This window comes from Lygodium microphyllum, chromosome 10 (genome assembly GCF_053477565.2).
Source record: "Lygodium microphyllum isolate KBCC chromosome 10, Lygodium_microphyllum_v1.1.10, whole genome shotgun sequence".
Lineage (NCBI taxonomy): Eukaryota > Viridiplantae > Streptophyta > Polypodiopsida > Schizaeales > Lygodiaceae > Lygodium > Lygodium microphyllum.
Window position 1 is genome coordinate 141415567 of NC_141144.1, and position 22146 is coordinate 141437712.

Below are 22146 nucleotides of genomic sequence, written 5' to 3' on the forward strand. Positions count from 1 at the left end.
GACACCCTGAGTGGATGGGTTAGCTTGTACTGTTTTGTGATGTGTTGGGTATACCCTCCCTACTCCCGTCTTCTGGGTTACTTTTACTCAATCGGCCGCATCCCATCAAATTTACTTCACTTAATCACACAAAAAAAAAAAATTCAAGTAGTTCCATCCGCCTTTGTAGGGCTTGGTAGGCCACTGGGCAGCCGACGTGCACCCTTTGTCCAATGCCTTGTCTTCTCTAGGGTGACTACTTGGATTCCCTTGGTAAGATAACCATCGCCTCTGTAGTCTTGGTAGGCCACTGGGCAGCCGACGTGCACCCTTTGTCCGATGCCTTGGCTGCTTTGGGTGGGATGCCTTGGGGTACATAAACATCACAATGGCTGGCCTAACCTTTCAGCTCAATTCTGGGCCTAAGAGAGGGTGTTGAGCTAAAATATGCATTACTTACTGCTTAGCCTCTTAAACAGCCCCAAAACACACTAAAAATGCTCTTTTAGAGTAAAACCCTAAAACGGAGAGCGGTTCGAGAGAGTTCAATGGAAACCCTAAAACGGGGAGCAGTTCGAGAGAGTTTAGTGGAAATCCTAATTTCTGGGGCGCCCTTCCACATCTATAAATAGACAGGTTGCCTCCATTCAGCCATTATTCTTATTTGCAGGTTACACCAGCCCACACACCCTCTGTTGCTGTTGGCGCCCAGTTTCCAGCCTGCAGTCCTCCTCCATCTGCTGTCTAGCCATCATCGACTGCAGCCACATTATCTTCAGCTTGTCCATTGTTGTAGGCAACAACTCTCAGCTGCTGGCGACTGCTCCAGACTGCCCCCAGACTGCTGTTCAGCCTATTGTCCATCGTCTCCAGGGTCAACCAGCCTGCATTTTCAACGTTGCAAGACACTCTCAGACATTGTTTCAACCTACTGTTTACAGCAGACTGTGCACAGTTTCGAGCCTCCGATCAGTGGGACACTGCTGTGTTTACAAGTTTCCAACCTCCAGACTGCTGCGTTTTGGTGACCAGTCTGTTGTCATTCACTATTCAGTACTCCTACACTCCAACTGGTAGTCACAGACTTGGGATCCGTCTTTGGTGGACGTCACACTCCGACATTGCTCTGCCCTTGAGCACACTGTATACTCTTACATTCATTTACAGCATTCATTCACTTCAGAGTTGTGTTCTCTCTCTCCCTTCTTCTGTTTGTGTTTGAGTTTTTATGTTTGAGTTTTAGTTTTTATGTTTGGGTTTTGAGTTTTGCGCTTAGGGTTTGAGATTTTGAGTTTTGCGTTTAGAGTTTGAGTTTTGCCCTCTGTGTCTGTGTATGTCTCTTTGTGTCTCTATTGTGGTCATACATTCTGTGTGTCCTCAGTGCAAACCCTAGCAGTTTCCTTCACATGGTATCAAAGCTGGATCTGCTCAAACAGCAGCAAAGATCCTCCACTCTAGTGAAAGCAAAGACCGGTGGTAGGTTTAGCATCCACTTTTCTTCTTCCGCTACATCAAAATCTCATTTTTGCAGGTTTCAGGTGTTTCAGCTTGCTGCCTAAACCCCTTTCGCGGAGACATCGCAGTCTCAACTATCCCTTGCTGTTATCTACAGTCTGGTGCCTGTTTCCAGCCTTCCACCCACAGTTTGCAGCTGTTTATAGTAGAACGACTGCTCCTGATCACTCTCCATTCAAAAAAAAATCTCGTTTTTGCAGATTTTAGGTATTTTAGCTTGCTGCCCATACCCCAAACATGGAGGACATCGCGGTCCAAGCTGGCCATTGCTGTCTACAACAGTCTGGCGCCTGTTTCCAACCTATCACACACTGTTCGGAGCTGGTTTCAGCATATTGATTGCCGCGGCTGTTTTTCCCTCCGTTTTTAGTCTCTCTCTCCCCTGTAGGCTATCTTGCCTGCGTTTTTAGTCTTTCTCTCTCCTGCAGGCTGTCCTGTCTGCGTTTTTAGTCTTTCTCTCTCCTCACTTGCGTTTTTCTACTGGTTGCAATCTCTTACTGTTGGTTGCATCCTCCTCCCACAGGCAGCTCACTTCCAGCCCTTCCACCCCTTGAGACAAACATTGCGGTTCGTGTTTCACACTACCCTCACACCCCTTGAGGTGGACATTGTGGTTCGTGGTTCATGGTGGCTGACCTCTTCCTTCTTCAACAAGGCACACTGGTATCCATGGCTTCTTTACCAACAGATGACCAGACTACTACGTACTCCTACTATGGCATCACCGAATACACCACCGATGCTTGCCAACTTCGACCTTTGCTCCCCACCCCCCCGGAGTATATGCGTCTTCCACCAAGCACTCCTTGTGCCACCTCTTCTTTTGGGGCCACGGAGATTGTTCTACATCAGCTATCAAAGTACTATGCTCAACGCAATAAGACGCATCCGATGCGCACCAAGTCCTTTCGAGTACATGGAGAATTGATTGGCGCTACGACCTCCTAGAGATCGTCGCAATGCCAGGGGCAATCTTCTCCCGCTTATTTTCAAGTACAATGGTTTCCACTGTGAGAGTGCGCAACGGAAGAGGAAATACGAACACGGAGGGAGAGAGAGAGAGAAAGCAGAAAATAAGGAAGAGAAATCTGCACTGACTGAAATGAATGCTGAATACACTGAAATGGACTGATCAGTCCCTGCACGCAGCCCACAGCATCAGTGAGGGCACCAGATCAGGCTGATGACGATGGCAACACCACCACGGGGGAGAAGGAGTGTCGGAATCTGCAAGAAGACCACTGACCAAGTGGGGAGGGGAGCTGCCAATATATAGGCAACGGACAAACCCTAACCCTAACCCTAAAATGGGCGCAAACCCTAAAATGGGCGCAAACCCTAAAAGTGCCCTAAAATGGGCGCCCCACAACAGTGACCAAAAAGGTGGCCGGGCAGCCAGTGGCTGCCCACTAAAAGAGGCCAAAAAGAAATACACAACCTAAGATAGCCAGTCAAGAGTGACTAGCCTCCCCCATCATAACACATGACAGACATGTCAGAGCTCCTAATGTCCTCGTCTGACTCAGACTGAGGCTCACAGGCAGGAGATGACAAGGCATGACAAACATGACTGCTAACACCCCCTCTCAAATCCTGGATGTGGCTGAAGGCCGAAGAGGAAATAGATCCTGGGGTGGCAAGAGAAATGCCAATGTCGATGAAGTCCGTCGATGTAGACTGCCGCTGAAGGAGCTCCTCACGATCCTGGAAAGCCCCCTCTAAAACACTAGGGGCCAGGGAATCCACAGCCGCATCGCCGAGATCGTCCCCCTCTGAAAGGGATGGGGGGGTACGAGGGAACCACCGAACGAGAAGGTGGGGGATGGGAAGGAACCTGTGGAATAGAAGGTGCACAAGTGGGAACGGGTGTAGCAATAGACTGCCTCGAAGGACCCTGCATCAAAGAAGGGGAATGGAGCCTGTAAAGCCCGCGCTCCTGCCAACCTGTAGATAATACGGCTCCTGTAAGAGAATCCTCAATAACAACGGCATGCTCGGTGAAGATCACTCGTGTGCCAAGCCTCGTAAGGCCATAAACTGAGAGGAGGGGAAGGCCCAAGTCCGGAACATGTAGGGCCTGTGAAAGGAGGCTCGTAGGTCGCTCTGTAAACAAAGGCAATGTGCCAACACCACTAATAGGCACCGATAAAATGTCACCAACAGTGACTGAACCCTCTGATGGACGGAGATCTTGTAACAAATCACCTCGGGGAGTCATATGACTCGAAGCACCACTGTCCACTAACCAAGGCTGCGCAAAAGACACTACAGCCACAGAAGAAGGATCCTCCTCCAAAGCATGGATATGAAGGAACACTGACTCATGGGTAACAGCTGGTGTAGAGGTAGAAGAAGGCTCCGATATAGATCCATCCTTCGCTCCCGGACGAAGGTGAGGGTACTTCTTCCAGCATTTCTCCTCGGGATGTGTCCCTTTCCCACAGTGTGGGCACTTCGGTCTCTCTGAATCTGAATCAGAGCCTGAAGAACTGTCCTTCTTCTTAGCCTTTGACTTCTTCTTCTTCTGTCCTCCCGAACCTGCAACAAAGGCTCTAGTGGAGTCGGATCCACTAGCACTGACCTCTCTGAGTCGCTCGTCATACTCCAAGACAAGCGGGGATAGCTCCTCCCATAGAAGCTTCTCACGGGTCCTCGATGTAAGTAGGCTGGTGTAGAAGACATCAAACCGAGGCGATGGCAGCTGAGTCAAAAGAATCATAGCCATGTCTTCAGAAGATATCGTCCGACCGAGGGATGCAAGCTCATCCCTCATATCCTGTAATCTGTTGATATGGTCCTTCATGGAAGGACTATCATCAATAGCGAGCATCCGCAACTTCTTTTCAAGAGATATCCGGTGGGCAAACGTCTTCTGCTGATAGAGAGACGCTAGCTTCTGCCACACGTCCGCTGCAGTCTTCAACCTGTGAACATGAACAAGGACAGAATCCTGCAAACTCAGAAAGAGGAAAGATCGGGCTCTAGAATTGAGCCGATCCCATAAGGCTGCACGATCCATAGATGTCCCATCTGAGGGATCCACCATAGGTCGGGGAATAGGAACAGAAACAAGCTCCCAAAGATCAAAGGAGTCCAAGATACACTCCACCTTGCAGGACCATAGAGAAAAGTTGGAGCCATCCAACCGGTCCTCTTTGGGTAGCTGAGGAAGTACGAGTACCTGTACAGGGGGTACCAAAGGCTGCATCTTCGGCCCACTGGAAGGGGATCGCCGAGATACATGAATAGAAGGGGGACGGGAACGAGGAAGAGACTCCATATGACGATCCTCGCGATAGAAATCACACCTCCGTTCAGATGAATGTCGAGACAAAAGCTCATCATCTGAGTCATCAAAACCTGTAAACTGATGAGAAGACATCTTCCAATCTGCAAACACCAAAACACAACAAGGGAAGGTTGCCGGTGCCGAAACACAAACACCAGAAGCTCCTGAGCTGGCCGCCTTGCACAGAACGCAAGGATGATGTCAAACGCAAATGCTGATGATGCAATCACCACAGAAAAACAGCCGCCTGCCTGAAAACGCAGCCTGGGAAGAAGTCGCCAGCAGGAAAAGAGCCGCCGGACGATGGAACAACAACCAGAACAGCAAGGCGCAGGCTGGAAGGATGTCGCCCAGCTGGAGGAGGGCCGCCCAAGCTGAAAACGCAGACAGGAAGAGGGTGGTGATGACGTGGCAGCCACTGGAGAAGGCGCCAGCAGCAAACGCAAATTTGTTGACACCAAAACAGGCCGCCCTGATCAAGGAGATGATGCAGAGGATGACGCCTCAGCTGTTGGAGACGTCTTGACCAGCAAACGCAGAGTTGTGGGTGTTCTCCCACGTAAAACTCAGCTCCGTGTACTCTCAGTTTGGCGATGATACCATGTGAGAGTGCGCAACGGAAGAGGAAATACGAACACGGAGGGAGAGAGAGAGAGAGAAAGCAGAAAATAAGAAAGAGAAATCTGCACTGACTGAAATGAATGCTGAATACACTGAAATGGACTGATAAGTCCCTGCACGCAGCCCACAACGTCAGTGAGGGCACCAGATCAGGCTGATGACGATGGCAGCACCACCACGGGGGAGAAGGAGTGTCGGAATCTGCAAGAAGACCACTGACCAAGTGGGGAGAGGGGCTGCCAATATATAGGCAACGGACAAACCCTAACCCTAACCCTAAAATGGGCGCAAACCCTAAAAGTGCCCTAAAATGGGCGCCCCACAACAGTGACCAAAAAGGTGGCCGGGCAGCCAGTGGCTGCCCACTAAAAGAGGCCAAAAAGAAATACACAACCTAAGATAGCCAGTCAAGAGTGACTAGCCTCCCCCATCATAACACATGACAGACATGTCAGAGCTCCTAATGTCCTCGTCTGACTCAGATTGAGGCTCACAGGCAGGAGATGACAAGGCATGACAAACATGACTGCTAACATCCACGACCTACGGATCTGCAATCCGCTCCATCGAGAGACAGTGATTATTTGATATCGTCTGCTCATCAATTTGCTCATTCGAGAGACAGTGGCTGCTCGACTCCTTCCTCTTCTTCGGCTATCTAGTCCGCTCCACTGAGAGACAATGACTGTTGCCCACCTCTTGCTCATTCTGAGCCCCACCCTTCCCCACCCTCGACTACTCAAGTTCGAGAGGCTACCTCTAGGAGCTCTTCGGCACGCTAGATACCTTCTTCAGCACAACCGGCACACTTCCTTCGTCATCAGACATTTCGGAGTCCATGATCCATGAGTTTTTGGATTCCCTATCTACTTTAGAGGGGGATTCAGAGGAGGATGTTATTTCTTTGCCCTTAGAGGGAGCATCTACTTCTTCTTCGACTTCAACAGGGGCCCCTCCACCTCCCACCTCAGAGGAGAAACCTACTCCACATTAAGTTCTTCACCCATCCTCTACTTTCTTGGGGTGGTTGTCTTCGACCAATCATCTCTTCTACTGATATCCAGGATCTTCAGGTACCACCTAGATCGGGACCTCAAAGGTTCGGCCACGACTTGGTGACGAGGCCTTCGTATTCCTTCCAGCATGGATGCACGGAGCTAGTGGCTTCTCTCCCAAGGTTGAGTTTCAGGTTCTCTAGTTCACTCTATCTACTGTTCTTTAATGCAGGTTCCCTTTCCAGTGGAAATTTTGGATCTTAGGGATCATCTACATCTTCTTCCTCCTCTTCTCTTCTTACCTTGGTCACTTGGTTAGCATGGAGCCACCTCCCGAGATCGAGTACGGGCATATCCTTCTAGTTCTCGGCACCACACAAGGTCCGACATTCCTCCTATGCATTGCATGTTTTCATCATCTTTGTACTAGGACGCTTGGGCAAGTGAACAATTTCCCTACGAGGGACACTGTCCAAGTAGCACCTGCTGCATAAGCATTGCATCTCCACCTCACTCTTCTCTTGTTCTCCTTTTTGGTCCTGAGAGGGGGTGTTGAGAAACCCTTCACCTGCAATTTGCGTTTTTGTGTTTCTGCATTTTGCGTTTAGGGTTTGCAGCCCCAAAAAGGGGCGCTATCCTAAACTAACTATGCATATTTATAGGCCTCTCACTGATTCATTCCTCACAACTAATTCATTCAGTCTGTCATCTCCTCTCCAGCCTCTCCACTACCCACACACCCCTTCAGGAGGACATTGCGGTTCGTGGTCCGTGGTTGTCTTCATCATCTTCCTTGTGCTACAGCACCCTTGTTCCCTTGTATCACATTCACTCCATGATTCGGATCTTCATCATTCCATTTATCAAAGTTTATTCTCTCTTCTCTTCTCTTCTCCATGTTTGCCGAGTTCACTCCATGTTCCTCCCCGCAAACCCTATTGTCTCGCTCGTACATCATCTTTTGACACGCGCAGCAATACGAACTGACTCGACTCAGATCTACGCCTGTCTCTGCGTTTTTTATGATGCCACCTTCTGATGTGGACGATGTTGATGTTTCACGTGATAGGTAGCTGCGTCAGGAGCTGAGGCACAACTTCCTAGAAGAATGTTGGGCAAGATACGGGCTCCTTTGTTCTGACCAAGCCCTTCAAGGTCAAGGGGTCAAGGTTTGGCTATGGAGGTAAGAGTGAAAAGATGAAGATGATGAATACTCATGTGCACTTAGTGAAGCTGAGGATAGAGAAAGCTAAAAGGATCAGAGGAGGCTCTGATATTATGTTGCAAATCAGAATTGGAAGCATGAGAGAGTGTACATAAGAGGGAGAGAGAGAGCTCAAGTACAAGAATAAGATCTTGTTTAGTCAATTGTTCAAGGTACAACAAGTACACTCTCCTCTACAGTGTGTGTACTTTAGGCTGTTTATATAGCCTCTGGAGGAGTTAGGTTTAGGGTTTCCCTTTGCTCCCCTGTCATCCAGTCCATTTACACCTAGCGACCCTTATCCTCTCCAGTATAAGGGAAGTTCCCATGCTTATTTCTCAACAATCCTCGTTGAAGAAGGGACTATGCAAACATGTTATTGGTTCGTAAGTCCTGAAGAATATATTTTTTATTTTTGAACTCAAAGAAAGGGAACGAGTACAAAAGATTATCTCAACCACCTGTAAGTTCTTCCCCTTCTTTTCCTTCAATTTTTCCTTCTCAAGGTTATTTTGAGGTAGATGAACTATCTTCAATTTCATTTAATGCATTTAATGGACAAATGGAACCAAAATCATTTCCAACAACTACATCAACAAATCCATTTAATCTCCTATCCATCCCACCCTCTACTTCCGTTGCACCTTCCTTTCTATCTCCATTAAGTGCATCTCATATATCATCATAGATTACACCAGGGGATACTTCACCCTTATGCATAGCCTTTAGGACCTTGTCTTTTCGTCAGCTAGGTGGTGTACATGATGAAAGCTTGACCTCCCATCCACACACTTTTAGGATTTTCACAACCTTGGAATGCCACCCAATCATTACCAAGTGTGGATCAATAGGTTTCACAATTTGTCACTATGGCATTACCTAGTAGGCCTTTAGTCATTTTGTTGTGCCCCAGCTAACATTTGGACAGGGCTCACATGTCCCAGTGCCTCCACATCCACTGGCACCTTACGAAAACATTCATGTTCAAGTGCCTCCACATCAATTGGTACCCATTGGACGTTTTCAGCCTATTTTTGCCTACCCATCTCCTCCTCCTCCTACTTATCCCCCTCCACCATCCCCTTCATATCCATCTTATCCCACCTATCAAACACCTCATGGCTCCTCTTTCTCATCAGCCAAACATGCCTTTACTAATAAGACTCGTTTTAACAGGTCAAACTCCACCTGAGCTAATGCAAGGCTTATTGCCTGAGTTTCATTCTTAGCTTGTGCATTTTGATTTGGCATCCAAGTGTTGGGCACACTTGATTGACCACTATGTGGCTAAGGATAGGGCCCGTCACATAAATCTAGACCATAAGCTTCAAAACTTTAAAATCACTGACCAGGATGACTTGAAAGTCAAGTTGGCTAAGTATCGATGCCTTCTCATCAAGTTCTCTACCACACGGGCTCCTAGTCCTCTAATGATCAAGTCACTTTGTTCCTTAACACACTACCGTAAAAATACTTCCATTTTGTACAATAGGTAATTTCACAGCCTACCATGTCCACATTCTATGAATTTGAGTGAGATCAGATACTCTCTAACGCTCAACTGTTCGATCACTTTAATAGTATGACCTGTCAACTCCCACCAAGGGGGCTCTCGCTGCTTCTCAAAAGGGGCGGCAAGAAAAGAGTAAATAAAATCAAAACTCAAATCAAAATCAAACTCAAAACCAAGTTTATGAAACCCAAGAAAACACCCGGTCTTCTCTTAAACCCAGGTGGTGAAATATACCTTTAAGGTGGTGAAATATACCTTTAAAACATAAGTATTGTCAGCATTGTCAAAAGGTTAGCCACTTTGACGATGAGTGTCGATTAAAGGCAAAAGCTACAACATCAAAATCCAAGACTTAGACCCCTACCCTCCAATCGGACAACCCCCAACAAAGGTGGCACGGTGGTGACAACCCTCAGGAAGAGCAATGGCAAGGCCAATCCCACCATGCCACAGGTCAACCATCACAGTCTATATCATTCTCAATGCCAGAAGGCATGTCAAATTAGTCTACAGAGACCCACATCGACTCCGTAGAGGCATTTGAGAATACGAGTCTCATTCACATCTACAAGTTGCCTCCCGGTGAGGTGACTACAAAGGAATACTCATCACAACCAAGTACTTCAACTACTCCTTGGATTGTGGATACTGGAGTTCTTATAAGATCCGGGATACACGCTCAACTTTCTTATATACTTAAAAGATATATGGTGAATATTATGCTCATGCAAAGAGAGAAAATATGAGAGAAAAGAAAAATGTAGAGAGAAAGAGAGAGAGATAGAGAGATTGGCAATACACTAGGGACTGGAAGATGGGCCAATCCCCCCCCTTGTGGAGTTATATTAAAGCTTCCACAGCACTTGCACAACTCGAGAGTTGGCGAGCTTGAACTTACACAGATCCTTGCACGTATACAACCGGCGAGCACTTGCACAACTCGAAAGTTGGCTCCTTTGATCTTTTGATTTCTCTTTTTCTCTCCTACACAATATGTGTAGAGTTCTCTTCTTGGTGCTTGATTTCAGCAGAGCTTTCGCAACACTTTGTGAGACTCGAACCGCCTTCTCTCCTAACTCTTGCACGTATACAAAGTGATGCTTCCTTCACCTCTCCCACACCCAAGGAGAGCCTCCCTTTTATAGACTCCAAGAGCTGCTCGAGTGCCAAGATTGGAAAGGTTGATCTTCATACAAGATATGGCTGTTCCAGGACCTACTCTGCAGCACCAATTTTGGAATCTCTCTCTATGCGTTGCTCGGATGAAAAAACGTCCAACACAAAAGTTGTAAATCTTGCCGTTTCTTGAGCCATAGATAAGGAGAGTTCATTAGATTGCCTTGAGATTCAACCTTAAGATTGACTTCCACACAAAAGCTTGTGTCATCTTAGACCTTAGAAAGAGAAAACCGCTTCTCTCCTCACTTCCAGAGGATCACGTCTCTCGTCTTTCTTAGTGAGAGAATTATCTCTCTCATTTTTCTTAGTGAAAGAATTACTTCTCTCCTTAATTCATTAAGAGAGAAAATGCATTAAACCTTGACTTATAAGAGAGAGAGATAGAGAGATTGACAATACACTAGGGACTGGAAGATGGGCCAGTCCCCCCCTTGTGAAGTTATATTATTGACAAGGAGCAAGCTCATCTGTCACACATAAACCAATTCTCAACTTGTAGATCTTGGGAATAAGATTACGGTTCCTTGCACGGTATACAACAGGCTAACACTTGCATAACTTGGAAGTTGGCACCTTTTGATCCTTCTTTAGTCTCTCCTCTCCTACACAATATGTGTAGGGATCTCCTCTTGGAGCTTAATTTCAGCAGAGCTTCCACAACACTTACACAACTCGAGGGTTGGCGATCTTGAACTTACACAGATCCTTGCAAGGTATACAACCGGCGCGCACTTGCACAACTCAAAAGTTGCCTCCTTTGATCTTCTTGATTTCTCTTTTTCTCTCCTACACAATGTGTGTAGAGTTCTATTCTTGAGTTCTACACACAAAGGTAGAGGCTGAAAACAGTTTTCCTCTTCTTAGCTGTGTAAGCCAAAAGAACTCTCATACAAAGAAATAGAAGAACCCTATATATGGGTCTCAAACCAAACTCAACTAACTAAAGTGGCATACTAACTGAACCACGAACTAGAGTAGATAAGGATAGCTGTCATCTAGCTATTATTCATGGGCGCTGTACCAACCGCATCTGCAACTAACAAGTTGGTGACATAAATGCACAACGGTCACCCTGGCATATCACGAGTGGAGCTCGATATCTCAACACTCCCCCTCGAGCTCAATCCCAATTCCTGCACACCAAGCAGGTCTCTGAACTTGCGCAGCTTCTCTGCGCCCAATGCCTTCGTGGATATGTCAGCTACCTAATCCTCTGTGCTGACATAAACTAGATCAATAAGACCTAGTAAAACCCTCTCCCGCACATAGTGATAATGCACCTCAATGTGCTTTGTTCTAGCATGATATACTGGGTTATTTGCCAAGTGTATACTACTCATGTTGTCACAATAAATGACAACTGGCCCATCTGTAGGCTGATGCATATCATGAAGTAGCTTATGCAACCAAGCTACCTCACATGCAGCCATTGTTGTACCCCTGTACTCGGCCTCTGTGCTCGACAAGGCAACTGTAGGCTGTTTCTTGCTGCTCCAAGTGACTGCAGCACTTCCAAAAGAGAACACATATCCACTAGTAGATCGTCTATCAAAAATACTACCAGCCCAATCAGCATCAGTGTATCCATGCAACTGTATCTGAATCCCAGTCTCATAAAATAGTCCATACTGCAATGTGGACTTCACATACATGAGTATGTATCTAGCCGCATCCAAATGTGGTTTTCTTGGAGCCTGCATAAACTGACTTACCAATCCAACAGCATAGCTCAAATCTGGCCTGGTAATAGTCATATAAATCAAACTTCCTACTATGCGCCTATACATAGTAGGTCTTCCAAAAGCTCACCTGCATCTGCACTCAACTTCACATTCTGCTCCAAAGGAACTGAAATAGCCTTACAACCTGTCATCCCATATTTGGACAGCATGTCCAATCCATACTGCCTCTACAAGAGCCATATCCCACTTGGTAATCTTATCACCTCAATGCCCAAGAAATAACGCAGCTCTCCCAAATCCTTCATCTCAAACTTCTGCTTCAATAGCATTTTCACATGAAGGATATCTTCATCACTATCACCTGTGATAATCAAATCAACATAAATGACAAGCAGCATAATATCTTTCTCCGTTTTTCTCACATAAAGTGAGAAATTTGCCTTGGAAATCTGAAAGCCAATAGTGACAAGATACTGTCCTATCTTGTCAGACCATGCTCTAGGTGCTTGTTTCAAGCCATACAAGGCTTTCTTCAACCTGCAAACAAACTCAGGATGAACAGTATGCACATAACCTGGTGGCTGCTCCATATAGACCTCTTCTTGCAAATCACCATGCAAGAAGGCATTCTTTACATCCATCTGATGTAAAGACCATCCCTTTGATGCAGCCATAGCAATGACTGCTCTTACGGTTGCCATCCTTGCAACCGGACTGAATGTTTCTTCATAATCAATGCCATATGTTTGTGCATAACCCTTGACTACTAATCTTGCCTTGTATCTGTTCACAAAACCATCTGCATTGTGCTTCACCTTATAAACCCACTTACAACCAATTGCATTCTTATCTTTAGGCAAAGGTACCAATTCCCATGTAGCATTTGCTTCCAAAGCATCCATTTCTTCATCCATGGCTTTCTCCCATTTTTCTTTTCCCATGGCTTGCTCAAAAGTGGGTTCTGGTTCATGTATCACTTTAACTATATAGGCATAGTGAATGGCTGTAAATCCATCATATTTCAGCCTATCCACAGAATACCTAGCTCTAGTAGACCTGCGCAAAGTAGGTTCACTCCCAGGTGCTCTCAAAACATCCCTGGTCTTCCTTACTCCAGGTGTAACAATAGAAGGAATACCCAACTCATCATCAATGCTCTGTTCTGAGCCATTGGATTCACCATCCACATAAAAGTGACCTGCATTCACATCAAACATGGACTGATCTACCTTCTCTTTTCCTTTTCGTGATACCTGCATACCACTATCTACATTGCTTTGAGAAGATTCTCCAGATCTCAATCTACCTGTCCATGGCGAAGAATGTGAACCACTGCTAGAGGACGCTCCAGGTCCACTAATATCTTGTGACTGTTGCTGTGAATTCTGTGCAGCATTACCATTTTGTGCATCTACATTATCAATCACATTTACTGGTTTATACCAGCTACTCATCTCATCAAAAACATCTCTGCTCACTGTAAACTTACGAGTAGAAGGGTTATAGCATCTATACCCTTTTTGCTATAGAGAGTAACCAATAAAGATGCACTTCTCAGCTTTTGGATCCAACTTGGATCTCAACTCATCTGGCACATGAGCATAGGCAATGCAACCAAAAATTTTCACATGAGAAATATCCGATTTCCTACCAGTATACCTCTCCTCTGGAGTCATGCCATGTATTGCTGCAGTGGGAGTCATATTCATTATGTAGACTGTTGTAGCAACTGCCTCAGCCCAGTAAAAACCTGGCAGGTCTTTTTCATTGAGCATGGCACGAGATACCTCTCCAATATGCCTGTTTTTTCTTTCTGCAATTCCATTTTGCTATGGGGTATGACTACATAAATATTGTTGCTTTATGCCATGCTCCTGCAAGAACCTTGCAAACTCATTTGAGAGGTACTCTCCCCCTCCATCTGACCTTAGGCATTTTATTTGCACGTCTGTTTCTTTTTCAACCATAGCTTTAAGAGTTTTGAAATGCCCAAAAACTTCACTTTTCTTTTTCATAAAATACACCCAAAATTTTCTGCTATAGTCATCAATAAAAGTGACAAAATAATGATAGCCTCCAATAGATACAGCTTTAGTAGTCCACACATCAGAGTGGATTAATTCCAATGGCTTCTTACTCTCTTGAACATGTCTAGGAAATGGTTTCCTTACCTGTTTTTCAAATTGACAAGCTTCACATATCTTATGCATTTCTGCAACCTTGAATTTAGGCAATCCTGCAACAATATTTTGGGCCTACATTGATTTAAGTCGTTGTACATTAACATGACCAATGCGTTTATGCTAGATATCAATATCTGCAACTACACCGATCCCATGTGCAAACATTGCTGCACTCAATTCAGGCATGTCTGCATCCAACGTAAACATTCTGTCATTCTTCTTTCCTTTTGCTATCAAGCAACCTTTATTTTTCATATCCTCAACAAAGCATCCATGAGAATTAAATCTGACCTGCAAGCCCTGCTCAACCATTTGACCAACAGAAACCAAGTTCTTGGTGATATTCGGGACATGAAATACATCCGACATGTATTTCTTTTTCCCACCCTGCATAGACAAAGAAATTTTTCCAATCTGCACAATAGGATGTGCAGTATCATCACCAGTCTCCACAAATCTTAGTTTTTCCATTTTCCTTGCATCCTGCATCCATTCTGCATGACCTGTCATGTGGTTTGACGCACCTGAGTCAACAAACCACACTTCGTTACTTTCTTCCGCACTTGTCACAGAATTATTCATGTGCTGCACTATAAACAAATGCTCATTTCTGTCATCACCCTGTCTACTAGAAGATGCATAATTTCCTTGTTGCAATTTTCCATTCATGATGTCATTCTGCTTTTTATAGCAGTCTTTAGCCATATGACCCATTTTACCACAGTAGTAGCATTTAACATTGTTGTTTACATTTTGACATTTTTGCCATCCACCACGACCTCTTTGGCTTCCCCTACCTCTAGAGTTACCACGTCCTCCTCCATAGGACTAGTTTTCTTGAGTTTGCTGCATATTCTGATTTCTACCACAGCCTCCAGATCGGCCTCCTCTACCTCTGCCTCTACCTCTTCCAGCATTTGAGTAGAAGACAATTTCTTTTGAAGTTCCTCCTGAAGAAGATATACCACCATTTCTCTGCTCCTCAGAAATTAGAAGAGCAATCAACTCCTCAAAATCAGGAAATCTTTCACGGACGGAAATGGATGTTCGGAACTGTGCATAATCCTTTCCTAGACCATTCAAGGTCACGGAAACTAAATCATCTTCCACTGGCGATCCAATGGAAGCAAGTGCATCTGCAATCTTCTTCACCTTCATGTGGTAGTCATTGATGCTCATACTTTCTCTTTGCACATTGTGCAACTCTTACTTGAGCTACATTTTCCTGGCTTGCGTATTTGTGCTATACATTTTTGACAAAGTATCCCATGTCTCCTTTGGCGTGCTTGCATCCTGAATATGCACAATCATAGAGTCTGAAATACTGATAGACAGCCAGTACATAACTTTTCTGGCTCTCTTATGCCATCCTTTAAATGGCTGCATTTGCTGTTGATTGGGAACATCAGGAAGAACTGATTCTTCTTCATTTCTTGCAACAAATTCCCAATATTCTTTTCCTATAAGGAAATTCGTCATTCTAAACTTTCATGCTTGGAAGTTGTTCTTGTCAAGCTTTTCAGTGACAATCTGTGAAAGAGAATCAGACGTCATTACAGAACACTGCAAAAAATTCTGTCACTGTAAAAAACACAGCTTCAGCCTCACAAGGGCAAATTTGTAAAACTGACGAAAGTGATATTTGACCATATAGTCACTTCCTAGTGACGATTTTGCATCAACAGGCAATAAGGATGATTCTGTAACTCCCAATGTCTCTGCGCACAGGCATACGATGCAATTTCTACGGTAACTTTTCACCGACTTGTAAAACAATGGTCGCACAACATAAAACAGGGCCTTTTTCTAAGTGCGTGCAGAAAACTTCCGCCTCCAAAACAGGCCCTGAAATGGCCTCAAATCAAAAAAACAGAGCGTCTCAATCTGAGACAATACTCTTGCACTTTCCGACTGTGCTACCTGCAGAGACTTGCTCCCAAAACAGAAAAATGAAAGCAGCACTGGTCCTCTTACCAGAACACCGCGAACTTGGTTTGCTTTCTTGAGCTCCTTACCACGAACAAGGCTCTGATACCATGTCAAGATTGTGGGAAAGAAGGAGTCTCACTTGTAGCTTTCTCACTTACACAATGGGGAAATACACACAAAGGTGGAGGCTGAAAACAGTTTTCCTCTTCTTAGTTGTGTAAGCCAAAAGAACTCTCATACAAAGAAATAGAAGAACCCTATATATGGATCTCAAACCAAACTCAACTAACTAAGGTGGCATACTAACTGAACCACGAACTAGAGTAGATAAGAATAGCTGTCATCTAGCTATTATTCATGGGCGGTATACCAACCGCATCTGCAACTAACAAGTCAGTGACATAAATGCACAACGGTCACCCTGGCATATCACGAGTGGAGCTTGATATCTCAACAAAGTGATACTTCCTTCACCTCTCCCACACCCAAGGAGAGCCTCCCTTTTATAGGCTCCAAGAGCTTTTCTTCTTGGAGAGAGACTTGAGTAGTGCCAAGATTAGAAAGATTGATCTTCATGCAAGATGTGGTTGTTCCAGGACCTACTCTGCAGTACCAATTTTGGAATCTCTCTCTGTGCGTTACTCGGATGAAAAAACGTCCAACACAAAAGTTGTAGATCTTGCTGCTTCTTAAGCCATAGATAAGGAGAGTTCATTAGATTGGCTTGGGACACAACCTTAAGATTGACTTTCTCACAAAAACTTGTGTCATCTTAGACCTTAGAAAGAGAATCACTTCTCACTTCCAGAGGATCACGTCTCTAGTTTTTCTTAGTGAGAGAATTATCTCTCTCATTTTTCTTAGTGAAAATTTTACTTATCTCCTTAATTCATTAAGAGAAAAAAGACCTTAAACCTTGACTTGTAAGGGAGAGGATGACCCCAAATAAATGCAATGCTCATTACACACAAGTAAACGTTCCCAGGCATCCCCAGATGCACACATAAATACATATACACAATGCTAATGCACTTCCTCTTCTTAAAACTCAATCCATCTTCATTTATGTATAACTCCTTGGTTTTTGTGTACACTCTTACACTTGGCAGACACTTCTTTCCCTCTTTATAACTTGTACTGCCTGTACACCAGATATCCCCGTCACAGTGCTCTAATCACCCCATTAAGTGATGCACTAGAAATATTGGTCTCTAAATGGTTTTATGGCCATGCTAGATCATCATCAATACTTAAAGAAAAGTAAGTCATTAGTTTATTGGCATAAATTTACTAAATAAAGAATGCATAATAAGCAATCAATTTAGTGACAGAAGCTACTCATCATATAACCCCCATCTCGAACATTTCCATCTCTCAAACCCCTGCAACCAAGATAGTCTAAGTTGGGAACAACTCCTCAATCAAGATTCAAGCTCACGGTCACGTCAGCTTTACCACTAATCAAGGCTCAGATCCCACTATGCTAGATGATATTATGCTATGTCCCCCAACTTGGGATGAACTTGTCATCCGTTTAGCAACTTTACTAGTTGGGATAAGTAATCTCCTTTACAGTGACCACAATCGAGGTCCTTAGACTCTCAGACTAGTTTAGTAATTGCTCGTGATGAGACACAACATAGTGGCCTGTACCACGACATAGCTTCTTTTTTAGCCGACAACCAAGGGCTTTAAGTTCTAGCACTTCCTAGTTTTAGCCACTACATAGGAGCCTACAGGCATTGAGCATCTTTAGCAATTTCACTTTGGACATCTCAGATACAACTCTCTTTACGAGTTGTCATGCTATCAGATAGTTAAGAGCCTTCCACCCTTGAAGCTATCTCAGAATATTTGTAAAGCCTATCAACTCGCAAAACAACACTATATCACATTCTCTCAATAATCCACATATAGAGCTAAGGCGTCTCTTAGATTGGTTCATGTTAATCTCTGTGGACCGACATTCACTACCGCCTTAAATGGAGCGATATACTTTTTGATTGTGGATGATCATTCTAAATATATGCACATATACTTTCTCGACGAGCATAAGTCCAACACATTTACCTATTTATCTACTTAGATGTTATTGATTCATAACCAGACTGGTCATCGTGTAGGCTATATAAAGAGTGACTTGTCTTCAATAATCTCTCAAATAACGTGATACCACACCTCAACGTATTTTGTCTTCACGCAAATACCAGATTCTTAACCAACTGAATAGCACTCGTAAAATCCAAATGCAATGTAAGAACCGCATCAATAATACCAAGGTCTTCCACCAAACAACCTAACCAAAGAGCCTCCTTACAAGCCTCAGTGGCTGCAACATACTCTACCTCTGTAATAAATCAAGCCATGCATTTCTGCACCTTGGACATCCAAGAAATAGCATCTCCAACAAAGATAAAGAGATAGCCAAAGATAGGCTTTCTACTATCTATATGTCCTGCATAATCAGAGTCAATGTGCCCCACAACTCCCACCATAACATATATACATATCTACAATGCCCTTAGTACCTCATGATACCCTTTACAGCATCCCAATACTGCTTGCCAGGTTTAGCTATATAACATGTTATAACTCCCACTGCAAATGTAATGTAAGGATGAGTGGCTATCATGACATACATCAAACTATCCACTTCAGATGCATAAGAAATCTTGGCCATCTTGGCCTTCTTCTCATTAGATTGCGGACAATCGGTCTAATTAAGCTTCACATGAAAAGGTAAAAAACAACCCATAGACTTAACATCTTGCATATAAAACTACTCAAGGATCTTCTGGATGTACTCATTCTAGAACAAGTAAAGGTGCCTGCTTAGGGCCATAAAGGCTCTTTCTCAACTTGCACACTAGATGCTTCTTGCCTCTTTTCTCAAAGCCCTTAGACTGCTGCATATAAATCTCATCATGCAAATCCCCAGGTAAGAAAATCATCTTCATATTTATCTGATAAAGGTCCAAATCTAATTACACAACCAAGGTCAAAATCAATCATAGAGTAATCATCTTATGAAGGATCATCTTATGGTAAATGGGAGCATGCATTACGTGTGAAAAGAAGGCAAGACAAGGAATGTCCCTAGTTTGCTGTCATCTAAAGGGGGCTTATCCATTTTTGCATGGCACTATACACACCTCAAAACAAGTGCTCTTCATGTTCTCAGATACTTGGGATATGCTTTAATTAAGATGATTCTCAATATGTCCATTGCTTGAGGGCAAAAAAAATAGCCCATGATTAGCATGTGCGGTGTGTTTGATGCCCTCTTGTCAAGCTCAGCCAAGTGGTTCAACAAATCTTCACTTTACCATTAATGAGCTGGAGTTTGTGTTGTAGATCTATAATAAGCTTAGACCACACATTTAACAGCAAGTGTGGATGCTTCATCCTCAGTTTTGGCAGCTGCAAGTATCCTTCCCAAAGATGTGAAGCACTCAATTTGGAGAAATCTTTGTCATGATACACGTTGGATACACACTTTTGTGCCTATCTATGTTCCTCGTGCGCTTGTCATTCTCCTAGTCCTTGGCCATTTCTTGGTTTCTTGAAATGAGAAGAGACTGCTTGTAAGAATGGGAGAGTCAAATCTACATTCTAAGTTAGATGACACAATGCAAGAAAAGGGTCAAAGTATATACTCTAAGTTCTTCCATGATAGATATATGCCAGTTAAATGGCTCTATATCTAAATGCGGAACCCCCAAGAGTGTATCTCGTTTACAAGAGTCTCAAACACTGTCGTGAAATATGGGTTCTGTTGTGCAAAAACTGTTGACATGCAGACTACCATAACGTGCAAGAGGAAATGTATTCTAAGTTGGGCAAAAAACACCTTTGGAAATCTGCGTCATATGGCAGGAAACGGTCTGAGACCTTATGTTCTCGTCGTTTCTGGAAGGTGGCGAATCCCTATTGCTGTGTCGCGGCTTCACAAACAAGAGTGTGAGATGAACTATGATGGAAACACCCAAAGATGCATTGCTGCAAGTCAAGAAGACTCACTCTAAAGCATGCGAGTCACGGCTGTCCTCCAGGCGTTGGAAAATGTGGCGCCTTGGTTTGTGAAGGGGACGGCGCTGGCGTTGTTGATCGGCAGTCTGTACATCGGTGCCTGGATTGAAGGCCGTGGTGGCGGGATTCGCGAGAACGGAGGGCCGGAAAGACCAGGCATTCTTCCTGTAGGGCTTGGTCGCCATGATAGCACCACCTGCACCGCCTCTTTTCGTTGCTGTAGGGCGCATGGGGTGACAGCGAAACATCCGATGGTACTTTCTGACTTACCGTACTTAAACAAAAAGCCAAGTGTTAGAAACGTAAGAGGAGTTTCCCGCGGAACCACGAAACGCGCCTGCAAGCTGTTGCATCCCAAGCCTCGAGGGGTTGCTAAAACTTGAGGGTTTTTACTAAGCATAGGCCCCCACACAAACTCCTCCTAGTCGTCATCTTGGTTGAACACCGCATCTATACTCTATGCTCCTCTTTATTTGAATATTTCCCCAAAAGATGCCCAAATGTGGCACTGTCCACATGGCAATTGTATGATTTTCTAAGTTTTTTTAAAAAAAGTTATTATGCCAATTTTTTTTTTAAGTTATACCTATGTTGGATGCTTTTTGAAATAGAGAAGATTCTCTCTCTCTCTCTCTCTCTCTCTCTCTCTCTCTCTCAACATTTCGATTCCACACGACCCATGTTGAGAGCTCCATTTGTGGTTATACCTCAAAACAAATGGTATGATGTAATGATTGTCATGAGATCAAGGCTCAGTAGCATTGGGATCCACTACCTCCAAATAGGCACAATCCACTACCCACAAATAGACACATTTACTCCCCAAATTGCAAAAAAAGAGAGTATTCTTAGCCCAGCTAGAGAGAGACTTGTCCCAACTATTCTTAAGCCAAAACTCTAGAGAGGCTTGGAGTCTTTTTAGAGAGCATTGTCTAGCCATACCCATCCACTAATACATGGAGGTAGTATGCAACCAATCTCTACAAAATTGCAGGTCAAGCTCCTCTTCCTAATCCACTAAAGCCTTGCCTAGAGACATCTACTTTCTTTACAACGATTGAGTGGGGGCGAAAGGGTTATTGACAAACTTAGTAGAGGTAAGGCACATGACTGTGATGGTTTAGTAGTTGAGCACTTGATACATGCTAAGGATTTGATAGTCGAACTTCTATCATACATCTTTAAAGGAGCCAAGTGTAGAGGCTTCTCAAATAGCTATAGCACCAATACTATTGTGCCTATCCTTAAGTCAAGTGATCCTACCTTACCCCAATAACTAACAAATGATCATGGTTGGTCACACATTGGCAATGTTATATGTCTCCATTCTTGAGCATGAGTTGAGCAACTAGGTAGAGAGAGCATCTCAAAGCATAGGGACATGTTGGTTTTAGGAGAGGCTTTTCTACACTCCTTACAATCAAAGCTACAAGTGGACAAGTGCTATGCTATGAGTGTCAATAGGAGGTGTGGTCATGCGTGTGGTCGCGAGTGAGAGGGTAAGAGGGGTGATTGATTCTGCTAGCATGGATGCAAGTGGGTAGGTTGAAATGTATCGATATGTCTACTACAAGTGATTGGGTGCCTATAGCTTAGAAGTGGTGGCAAGTGGGATTCGGAGATCAAGTCCACGTGAGTGGGGACTTATGACAAAAAATAACCTGGGGTTGCATTTTATGGGTTAAGCCCAAGGGCACATTCCATCTATTGTCACTCTTGATGTTCTCCCACGTAGAGTAAAGGGGCCAGTGGTAGAACAATTAAGCTAATACACGATGCTTTCATCAATTGATGCAAAAATTTGTTGACCTTTTACTGTAGATCTTTGTGCGACATGAAGGGGAAGCAAGAAAATAAATTTATGCCTTTGCGATGGACACTAGTGATGCATGTAAGATTGGAAACAAAATCACATTGAAAAAGAATAGCCTTCCAGATATCAACTAATGATCGCGTGAGAATAGACATGGTGGGTCCAATAACCTTCAATGGTGCATGATAGATGCAGCCACGTTTCCATAAACCAAT

General features: G+C 44.2%; 1 protein-coding gene across 1 annotated transcript in view; it reads right to left on the reverse strand.

The window, feature by feature from the left end:
• LOC148030637 (uncharacterized) overlaps positions 1–20358 on the reverse strand; it is a 62370-nt gene extending 42012 nt beyond the window's left edge. The window contains exon 1 of the mRNA XM_087686976.1: positions 20110–20358. Coding sequence (XP_087543102.1) covers positions 20110–20348 — 239 coding nt within the window. The 5' untranslated portion in view covers positions 20349–20358. The remainder of the gene's footprint in view (positions 1–20109) is intronic.
• Between the last annotated feature and the right edge of the window lie 1788 nt (positions 20359–22146).